Source organism: Parus major, chromosome 1A (genome assembly GCF_001522545.3).
Source record: "Parus major isolate Abel chromosome 1A, Parus_major1.1, whole genome shotgun sequence".
In the NCBI taxonomy this organism is placed as follows: Eukaryota; Metazoa; Chordata; class Aves; order Passeriformes; family Paridae; genus Parus; species Parus major.
Genome location: NC_031773.1, coordinates 17,248,994 through 17,259,862, shown reverse-complemented (window position 1 = coordinate 17,259,862; position 10,869 = coordinate 17,248,994). Strand labels below are relative to the sequence as shown.

Below are 10,869 nucleotides of genomic sequence, written 5' to 3'. Positions count from 1 at the left end.
ACAGTGCTACTCACCTCCCAGGGCGGCCGCCCCGGGGGAAGCCAGAGGTCGCCACTGCCGCCGCCCGGCCGGGCCCGAAGGAGTTAAGAGGAAGGGCCGGGCGGGCCCGTCCCATTCATTACCCGGCGCTTTGTCTCCGCCGCCGCCGCGGCGCTGAGCAGCTGCCCCGGCTCGGCCGCCGCGGGCGCGGGGCGCAGGCGCGGGGGGCGGCGCCACGCACGGCGCGCGACATGTCAGCGCGCCAGGCCGCAAAATGGCGGCACCGGGCTGCGATGTTCAGGGGCCGCGGGCTCCCTTCGCATCCGAGTCCCGGCGGCGCCCCATGCGGGTCGGGGCTCGACACCGGCCTTCTCCTCAAGGGCGCGGCCGCTGGTCGCACCCCGTTTCGTTGCTGGGGCGGCTGAGGGCGGTGCATGTGATGGCTCTGAGGGCGGCGGGCCGGGTTCGGAGCGGTTCCTGCGGTGCTTCAGGCCTGGAGGGACCTCCGGTGCCTCTACCGCGGCCGGCTGCGCCTTCCTCGGGAGACTGCGGGCGAGCGCCTCGCATTCCCCATGGGCCGGCCGCGGAGAGGGTTTCCTAGGCTGGCTGGAGCGGGCACGGACACGCTGTTCCGAGCGCTGCCCTCGCCCTGTCAGGACTTTAGCCTCCATTGTTCGTATCCGCAGTTAAACCCACCTTGATGGGTATGCGTGGTCTAACGCAGAGCGGGTTTGGTTCTGGGCGCTGTTGTGATCTACTGAGTCTGGCTCGGGAGGGCCCTTGACGTGGCGCTCGAGTCTCACCTGAGCAGGCATCCCAGGGGAGGATGTTCAGGGCTGAAGGGAATGCACTGCGCCGGTTCGGGGAAACGGTGGCCAGCTAGATGCTTAAGGTCATGTTCTGGACGAAGCTCCTCCAGTTCTGGTGTTCTATTCTAGGCCGGTGATTGTCTTCTCCGATTGAGAAACATTAGTTAAGGTTACCAATGGGCCTAGTGATCCAGGCTTTTCAGGTGGGGTGAGGGTGAAGAAGGGTGGTTTGTTGTTGGGTTCTTCAGGTGTATGTCATTTCTCCGGAGAGCTGAGAGAGATATAATCTGCTGTGATTGTGACATTTGTTGTCAAATTCCCAGAGGCAGTCATAGATTACACTTTCGTTGCTTTAAGTGTTGGTAGTCATAACTGGTTATCTTTGGGAGTGAAAACAGGATAAAAACCTTAGGAGTACTGTAAACATTACTGGTTTGGAAAAAAATGTTAAATTTTAGATTAAGACAGTGTTCAGAGAGACAGTGCTTAAGCAAGTCCTTGCTTTTTGATCTGCATTATTTTCATCACTTAATTTTCTGGTTTTTTTATTTTCAACAGGTTTTGTAAAGAGAGTTTTGGTTGGTTATAGGCAGTACGTGAAGAGATCAGTTGATATCTTTTTGATTTGAAATAGTAGAGTTCTTCAACATTCTGTTGTTTTAGGTATATGTTTGTACTTAAGTATATGTGTGATTTTCTAAATGGATTCTGCCAATCAACATAGTAAATGATCTGCTGTGGTTAGTACTTTCTTTGGAAATCTCATGTCAAGTTGTTGGGTTTTTTTTGGTTTTTCTTAGTCATACACTACTCAAACTCCTGACAAAATAGTTGTTACGCTGTGTGCAGACAGTCCTTTATTTCTTATTTCTTTTTAATTTACAGTTTCTTGTTATTGGTAGAATTACAATGTATCATTGTGTGTGTATATATATGTATATACAAACAATATTATATATATAGTACATATATTAATTACTATAGGTGACTGAGGCCAAACATCTGAGGCCAGAGTGATTTCAGGTGAAGTTACTTGGACTTGCTTGGCTTCCACAGTTACAAAGTGCAGTTATATGAATAGAAGTACTTAAAAATAAAGTTTGATCTTCAGTAGCTCTTCCTACTAGATACAGTAATAGAAGAGACTTAGGTAAGAAGTCTCACTCACCACTCTGCTGATGGGAAATTATGGAGGTGATGATATCAACAACTGTTATTATTAGTATCAAAATATGTCACCTCATTAAGCGTCTTTTAGAGAACTATAAAATTTCAACAGTTGGAATGACATGGTTGTGCTTATCACAATATGGAAAGATTGAATATCAGATTAAAAAAAGAAAAAATTAAAAAAGATTGGAAATTAATTTTGCACTTTTGCACTCTGTGTTGCTCTTTCTGTAATCATTTCTCTGTACCTCTTAATTTTTTTCATACATTTTATTCTGAGAATTAGCTTGAGGGTTATGAAAGTTGAGATTAATGAAAGTTAATTGTTTCTCTAAATTATCTTGTAGGTGGCTTGAGAACCAATCAGTGATTCTGTATATTATCTACAGGTGTGTATTACAGATTGATTGAAGTAACTGGAATTTCTCTGCTCTTGTTTTACAAAAATAATATTTTTGTAAATTGGTCTTAAAAATCTGAGCAAAGCTGGATCCAGAATGTCTTCTCACAAACAACCAAGTAATGTGATGACTAAAACACGGAGGTGGTGATCTGGTGACAGTCAAATGAAAGAGTAAGTAACTACGATTCCTGGAGAAGGCTCCAGACTGCCGGCTTGTGGTGAATGTAGCAGCACTGATGTGGTGATTTATAATCACTGGTGTGATTTTTCCATGAAGTTTGCAGTCTGAGGTGTGAAAGTCTAAGTAAGTGAAAGAACATATTAATTTAGGAAGACAGATAATTAGGAAAATCTGCAAGACATCCTGACAGGAAGAAACCAAAACTTCTCTTATTTAACTTCATAAGAGTAATTTTTTTCTTTGATTTTTCCTCTATTTATGCATTTGTAATCTTGTTATCTGTTTCAGATAATGTGAATAAACACCTTTATTTGCATGGTTAACTGAACCTGGCATGAATTAAAAGCGAGATGATATTTAAATTAATATAAAAAAATCATTTCTCACTCCAGTCCCTGGAGCAAACTGCAAGTATCTGGCTCCCCATTATGTTTTGTAGAATAGCAGAAAGCTAGGAGACTGTGCTTCCAAATAAATTTTTCAGGTTTTCTGGAAAATAAGTTTTGCAAGTTTAGAGAAGAAAGAAACATCACTTAGGTTACAAGTGTGTCCTGGGTTGAGTGGTTGTAACCATCTCTCTGTCATTCTCGGTAGTGGAGTGTACCTTGAATTTGGAAGGCTTTCAGGGAGACTATAGCAAGAGCCTAAGATCAGTTGGAAATAAAATTTGATTCTTATATCCTATCCTACTGTGACAGAACTTAAAATATGCCTTAAATGCATCTATTTCAATATTATGTTATTAGCCCAACAAAGATGTTTAGTACTTCAGACAGAGTTTTGTGTTTTGTGGTCTCAGGGTTTCTCCATCACTGGACTGTTCATCTTAATCTAGTTTTATTGCTTCCTTCCTTCCATTTCTTTCTTGGTAGTTTGGTAGTAAACATAATGTTGATACCGCAGTGATAAATTTCTGTTCTGTCTTTCTGCCTTTGTATACATTTGGAAACAGTAAACGTTGATAATAACAGCGTAGTTAGTCATATTGATGCCATTACGTTGTTTTAGCAAAACTGACCAGTTAATATTTATTTGCAAACCTTCTCTGGTAAGATTATTTTCACTCAAACCTTTGGCTTCACCTCTAGTAACTTCTGCATCACTGATGCATTTTTTGTATGAAGTCATGAAGATTAAAACTACATCAAGAGATAACAGTTCTTAAATAAAGCACAAAGCATTGCAGATTTTTGTGTGCACTGAGGTAAATGATCTCATTTCTTCCTTGTAAAGACTCCAGCCTCTTCCAGGAACCTATTTAGGCAACATCAACTTAATGATCAAAAAATTAAAATAGAGGTCGAAAGTACTAAATTTAGATGTCCAACTTAGTATCTATTTAGTTTCTAACACAGGGCTATGATTTCTAAGAACTTGTAACATAGGAAAGTACTTTTATTTAGCATATGTACCCATTTATTTTAGTATGGACTTGGATCATCAGATCCAAGGTGTCAAGGTGGGTGCTCAGGACATAAGGAATGGGCACTTAGGATTCGCTGTCAAAACCATGGTGCCCTTGTGCATTTATATTAATTAATTTTTTATAGCACTTTACAACATTTTTTACAAACACAACCGTTTCATCTCTATAATCCTCATTCTGTAGCACATCAGAGGTGTATGTCACTGATTTTTGACTTGGAGTTGAGCGTATAATAGCATGTTGTCAGGATTTACTCATACTTGCCCTTTACATGGAATAATCATGGTGCTGGAGTATGTCTTTCAGGAGTGGTCAGTTTGAAGTTCCTATTCTAGCATTTTTACTTGGCCTGTGGAGATTTTGTCTACGTTGTGAAACCATCAGTATAAATCAGAACTGATTTATATATACATGAGCTTGGAAGTTCTCTTTATAAGACAGCATCAGGCCTTGGCTGACGCAGCAGCAAGTCTGGGACAAAGAAAGTTGTGTAGGGCTCATTACTACTTGTTAAATGGTACACACAAGTTGGGTTTCTCTGAACAGAGGAAGCTACAGGCCATGTTGGTTCCTCTTGGTGGTTCAGGCTTTTTTGTGGATGTCATGTGTTGAGTCTTACTTCTGACTTACTTTTCACTTTATTTTTTCTTCACAGATCTTGATGTTACCTTCGTGTAGTCCTTCCCCATATAAACGAGGAGGCAAGGATTTAATTCTGAATGAGCCCATCTGTTTTATGATTTCTTCTGAGACAAATGACATGGGATTCTAACAGCCAAACTTCCTCATTGCAAACAATCATCTGCAGGCCAGGTTTGTCTTCTAGAATGAAGGAGGAAGAGATAGTAAAGTAATTAAGACTGGATTTGGGTCTCATTGCTAATTGAATTTTAACTTAATTATACTAAGGCTGAAGTATTAACTCACTGTAAATATTGGAGATTGTTTATTTCTTAGAGATACATGTTTGTGAGTGAGCTAACTAGGAAAAAAACTTCCCTCAGAGCTTATACCTCATATTATATTTGCAAGTTTTTAAGCTGAGACCAGAGGAACTGAGAATAGGGAATTCACTAAGGGTTTAAATAAATAAAATGTACTTTATGTATAATTAAACTTTATGAAGGCAGTGAGCAACTTGTCTTTGCTTGGATGAGTGCTGTGTAGAGAATCATTTCCAGTGTAGAGGAAAGGATCAGGAAGTAGGAAAGGGAGATGGTAACAATGTGTTTGCATAATGTTATTTACACAGGTTATGCTATCTTAAGAAGTTACTTAATTTATTAGAAACTCAGGTACCTTCTGAAATCTGAACCTAATCAGGATAACAATCACACATACTAAAAGAAATTGGATTTTTCAAAAATCATTGTGTATCCAATATAGGTATGAAGTACACTTTGTTTTCCCTTTGCTATGGCAGCATTCTACAGAACTGTTCAGTTCAAATAGGTCCTTTTTTTGTGTTAACTTTCTATAAATTCTGTCATACCTGCTATTGAGGTTTCTTCAGTGTGTCTTGCAAAAAAAGAGGTCAAAACCCAATGCAGATTGTTTAGCCACACTGTTTTGTAATTCCTTGCTGTGCAAGTATGATATTTTTAGAACTTTTTGCATAGCAATTACTGTTTTGTTTTTTGATTCCTACCCATTACCACTGACATTCTGTCTTTACCCATAACTTGGCTCAGTTAGTTATGCTGTGTGAATTGACAGACACTCCAATTCTAAACATATAGCTGCTTTTGTAAGCTAAACTAATGATGTCTAATAACTGGGGATGCTGAAGGGGCACTTCCAAATCCTGGATTTACTTTACTGCTGTTCTCTTGTGCTGGTAATAATTTTCATCTTTTCATGCAGGGAGGCACTCTTGGGAGCTAAACAGAAAATTGGTGACTTGTTTATGAAGGGGTTGTTCTGATGGCAGTTATTCTGTGGCAGGAATAACATCCCACAAAGACCTTTGCAGGAGGAGTTACTATGCAGAACATAATAAAGGTGCCAAACTGTAAGCACTAGGAATTGAATACTTAATAACAAAGAGACAATGGTGGAAGAGAAAGGGAATATTATTCTCTTGATTATGGCTGTATCTACTTATTTGGAAACAGCAATATCATTATACATAAGAATGCCAATAACTCTGTTCCAAGGGTTTGTTCTTGATAAATTAGTCTCTGAAATAGCAGATGGTACTTTTGTTGTTTGACAGACCTACAGATCAGTACATGGGCAGCTCTGTGCTTGTGCTGCAGCATGTTGTAATTTGGGTGTGTGTTTTTGTTTTGTATTATTGCAACATAGTTTAGATACGTTTTCATGTATATCCTAATCATGCAGTTTGGTTTTGCATTTTTGTAGTGTCCAGAGGAGTGAGCTCAATCCTCCTTGCAACAGTTATGAGCACATATTGTAGGGACCATCTTAAAACTGCAAAATCCTAAAGGTACGTGATGTTAAAGGATTGAAAGTAGTGGATAAGTAAAGCAGGCTTTACACCCTGTCAATTGTGTATGTCAGTGAAGAGCTTGGTGTATCTTTCAGTCAGCAAATGACAGGATGCATGTCTTCTTGCAGTAGGTGACCCCAAGCAGTAGTTCCAACAAATGTTTAAATGGAAATGGGGTAAGGACCTTTGCATAGCAGCTATACTGCTTGAAGACTAGTCTGTCAAATGATCGTCAAGCTTATCTACAGATAACATTGCATAGGACTGCTTATAAGATGCAGCTCACAGAGGTATTTCTTAGCAAGCACCCTGATCAAGCATGACTTCTGGTGGAACTCTTAAGATAAAAGGTGTCTGGACCCTCATCAGTACCATAAAAGGCACTGACACAGCTCCTGGTCTGTTTTTAAACTTGTGTTTTGGTGAAGACTGTTTGTTTGGATAGACATGAACTGTTTGGAAGGGTCAGACTAAAGGGTCTTACCAATTTATAAACAAAGAATCACTTTGGCAGTGAGAATGAGAAGGGTGGTACAATGTAGGAAGTAGGAGTTGTGGAGTCTGTAAGAAATAAAAAATTCTTGATTCCATAGCAGTTGATGAACATTATGTACACCAATATAATTTCATTTTTATTTCCCCTTTTGTCATAATACAGATAAAACTGCCAGATCAGAGGAGTGAGAAGGAAAATCCAGACAATTCTTCCTAACTAGAGAACAAGGAATATATTCAGTAAACAAGTAGGAGTAAAATGGACCAACACTTCTCTTATATATTTGAAGCAAAAATTCTGATCTTCATTCTGAGATTGTCATCTAGGACTTTAGACTATATATCCCACTCAGTCTAGTGTGACATACTAGTCTTTCTGACAAGGTATCAATGATAACTAGGAGATGGATCAGTGATACATGTATTTTTCTGTAAATACAAAAATTTGCAAAGGTCACCCAGAAGATAAGTGATCCTGCACCACCACCCCACAGACTGAAAATAGCTGAAATTTTGTCCACACATCTCTGTAATATGTCTATTGGTAAGGTTACAGCATCTTTTCCACAGTGAATGCTCTTCTGGCTTTTGTGAAGTTTGGGACTAACCTTTCTTTTGTGAACTTAAAAAGTCATGCCCATGAGTATTCTACCAGTGCCACATACGATGACTGATGAAGTGAGAGAGATCTGAAAGCATTCCCATATAGGATGAGAAGACCATGGTAATGTTATATCTCATAGATGAGTGTGAAGGTGCAAATTGTATAATGGAGAAGCCAAACTTGAAAACTACTGGTGATACATTACCTTGAAGCATCATACAGAAGTATCTCATGCAAGGTTAGGCATATTTGTTGTCATGAGAGGAAGAAGACACACACAGTCCAAAACCTTTCTCAAAATGTAGATTCTTGCAGGTGTCTTGGTTTGAAAAAACAGGTGTCTGCTAAGGAAGGCAGGAACCTCCCCTGAAATGGAAAAATTTCTCCCTCTCCCCCCTTCTGAATTAGTAGAATCTTGAAATCAAGGGTGTCTCTAGCAAAGATACAAGAGTAGGAATAACAGTTCTTTACTAGTAAAATTAAGATAAAAATGCAGTAGTACAAAAAAAAAAAAACCCTGACAGAATACAACCTGACTCCCTGTTGCTCAGGGTGTTGGTAGCAGTCCGAGTAAATGGTGGCTGCAGTCTTCCTGGAGTGACAGATGTGATCCTGTTGAAGCAGGGGTCCTGTAGAAGGGTGTAGTTTTCCCCTGAAGGCCCAGTGGTGGTGTAGATGGGTCCTGTTTTCCTCTGGGAATCCAGTGGAGAAAGGCTGCCTGTGGTATTCCAAGTCTCAGATTATACCCAGGTAGGAATGCTTGGCTTCTCCCCCCGGCTGGAGCATTTCACAATGGGATGATGTAAATTTATCAGTCATGCACTGAGACTCAATGGTCATTAACAGAAGATCCCCCTGGAGTTATGAGGGATGGGTCATGGAAGAGCTAAAGAGCACTGCCCCACCTGGTTTTAGCAGATGGTAATAGAATACATTTGGTTACATTTTGCATTGCAACCCGAGACAGCAGGTTCTAAGGAAGGTGTGGTGTCAGTCCAATTCTTTCTTGTCCCTTCACCCAGCTGTCCAGGCCAGGAGAGGAATAAAAAGTTGCATCCAAAGTAGGTCAGTACCCCTGCCAGTATTTAATGCTACAGTAAGTCTTGAGTTGACTTTTAGAATGTAAAACAAAGGTGATACACTTTAGAAACATAGAAATGTGTCTCATGAAGTTTGATTCTCGGAGAAAATGGAAGACGAGTCCAAGGCAGATAAATAGCGATTGTCTTTCTTTACGTGATCTTTCTTGAAGTGATTCTATAGAGAATTTGGCAGTTAGTGGAGGTGAAAGCTAGTAGGCAGAATATCCTCCTGTGAAGTTTTTCATGCAGAGTGAGTCAACATTGGCAACTTGGTTAGCATTTTGATGCTGCCAGGTAGGGGTCTGAGGATTCTGGAGGACTGGGACTGAAGCCCCTTGCACATGTTGAACTGGTGTGAAAAAGGGTGGTGAGGGGTCTGTTGCCATCAAACTGTGGATCAGAGGGCTTCTTATTTTTGGCTTGAAATTGAACCATGCCTCACTTGTGAGGTGGAAAAGACAAAGGTAACAGATCTTTGAGGTTATAGGGACATGTGCTGAGGACTGGTCATATGCCCCAGACAATACTACATACCGTTCTGTTTTGAAATACATGGGCTAATGTATTACTTAAAATGGAGAGGTTGAGCATCCTGCTCTGGTAGCCTGTCATAAGGTCAATGAGAAATTATTTTGAAGTCTGAGACTTCCAATACAGAGATTTTTGTTGAGTGTGTCCTGATCTTTGTGTCATTGCTCTGAAATATCATATGAAGGAATGACATGAGTTCTGTGTCCTAGCCTGGATGGTCCAGAGTGAAAACTCCACATACCACCTTCTTAATGAGAATAATTGGGAGAATCTAGAAGCATGAGTTTAAATTACTGAAAAGCAGTCAAATGGTGCAAATACCAATAAGGAATACCACATTATCAAAGGGATATCCAGGGACTATGGAATGCTGTAATCCACCTGGCAGAAAAAAGAAACTGGAAAAATGCCAGACTCGCTGTTTGTCAGACACATTAGAATGTGGACACCATCAAGGTTTCTGTGGAAAATCTGTCTCCACTTAAAACATGTTTGTACAGCTGCACAGCAGATACACGTGTGAATTATCCCTTAAAAGATAAACCAACATATTTCCATATAATAATATTATTAGGTTTTTGATAACATTATTTCCATTCATTTTTTTACTTTGCACAGTAATGTACATGATATGGTATGATGTTCCCTCTTTAATACCTTTCTATCACAGGTTGAATTCCAGTGCAACACTAACTTACATCAGCATGTTTTAAGACTTCTGAGACTGATGGCAGGATCACTAAAAAAATTTAGCTGGAGTGTAGTTCCTCACAGCAAGTACACAAATGATCAGATGGCCTCCATAGCTCATACTCTTATATTGGAAGTTGAAGGTACTTTGTCTGAGGCTAAGGATCTGTTCCTACAGTGAGCAAACTGCACAAGTGTTACCTGCTTTAATAGGTTGTGTTTTGTTCTGAGATCAGTGCACTAAATGGTCTCTGATAAGGAAAAAAGAATTTGGAAAGTATTTTTCCTATTCTACAAGATTTCCATAGCCTAGTTGCATAAACTCTCTGGACCTTAATTAACTTTCTCCAAGTAATAACAGGTGTATGTATTTCTTATTCCCATGTCATATATTTATTGTAGGACCAACTGGTTTTTGAGGCAAGGAAACATCTTACTGATAGAGAAAACATAAAAATGAATTGGTAAGTTGTTTTGCAGCAATTTAGCTGAGTGGATGCTAAATACTGATGAGTAAAGAGAATCATACCTACTCTCAAACAGTTACTTTTTATTATATGCAGGACTTGTTCTTTATGATTGGCATAGGCAAGTGTTTGTGTTAGGCTTGCCCAGCTAAACGTTTTTTAAGGATGTGGGTGCAGCTGCCTTGCAGAAATGTATTGCAGTAAAATCCTCCAGTTCTCGAATATGGCTGTAATGGCTGTCTAAAAATAATACCTAACAAAGAGTGTCCTTCGCAGGGGGAGCCAGAAATAACCTTCTTTTTCTCTGTCAAAATGTGAGTCTATTATCTGTTAATCTACTAGCAGCAGCTTGACCCAGAGACCACGAAAGAGCTGACTTTCAAGCGTATTTTCTACATAAGGAATCTTGAGCTTGGACTTCCCCCCGAAAGAGATAATAAATACCACTCGCTTCAACTTTTGAGCCTCGGTTTTGTAACGAGCCGCGTCCCGCCTCCGTCCGTTCCCTTGCCCCCGCGCTGGGCCGTTCGAACGTTCTACCAGGGACGCGCGGCGGCTTCGTGCTCGGGCCCGGCCGGTC

The 10,869-nt window shown here is 40.4% G+C and overlaps 2 protein-coding genes across 4 annotated transcripts in view; one reads left to right on the top strand and one right to left on the bottom strand.

The window, feature by feature from the left end:
* Nucleotides 1-186, bottom strand: part of ZBED4 (zinc finger BED-type containing 4) — a 26,135-nt gene extending 25,949 nt beyond the window's left edge. The window contains exon 1 of the mRNA XM_015627271.2: nt 15-186. The gene's annotated coding sequence lies outside the window, so the exon portion shown is untranslated. The remainder of the gene's footprint in view (nt 1-14) is intronic.
* Nucleotides 187-246: 60 nt separating this feature from the next.
* BRD1 (bromodomain containing 1) overlaps nt 247-10,869 on the top strand; it is a 66,157-nt gene continuing 55,534 nt past the window's right edge. The window contains exons 1-3 of one of the 3 annotated variants that reach the window (XM_033514707.1): nt 247-1,451; nt 2,306-2,347; nt 4,624-4,781. In XM_033514707.1, the coding sequence (XP_033370598.1) occupies nt 4,724-4,781 (58 nt within the window). In that variant the 5' untranslated portion in view covers nt 247-1,451; nt 2,306-2,347; nt 4,624-4,723. Of the gene's footprint in view, nt 2,533-4,623; nt 4,782-10,869 lie in introns of all 3 variants that reach the window. The other 2 variants (XM_033514706.1, XM_033514705.1) reach the window with 2 other exon arrangements.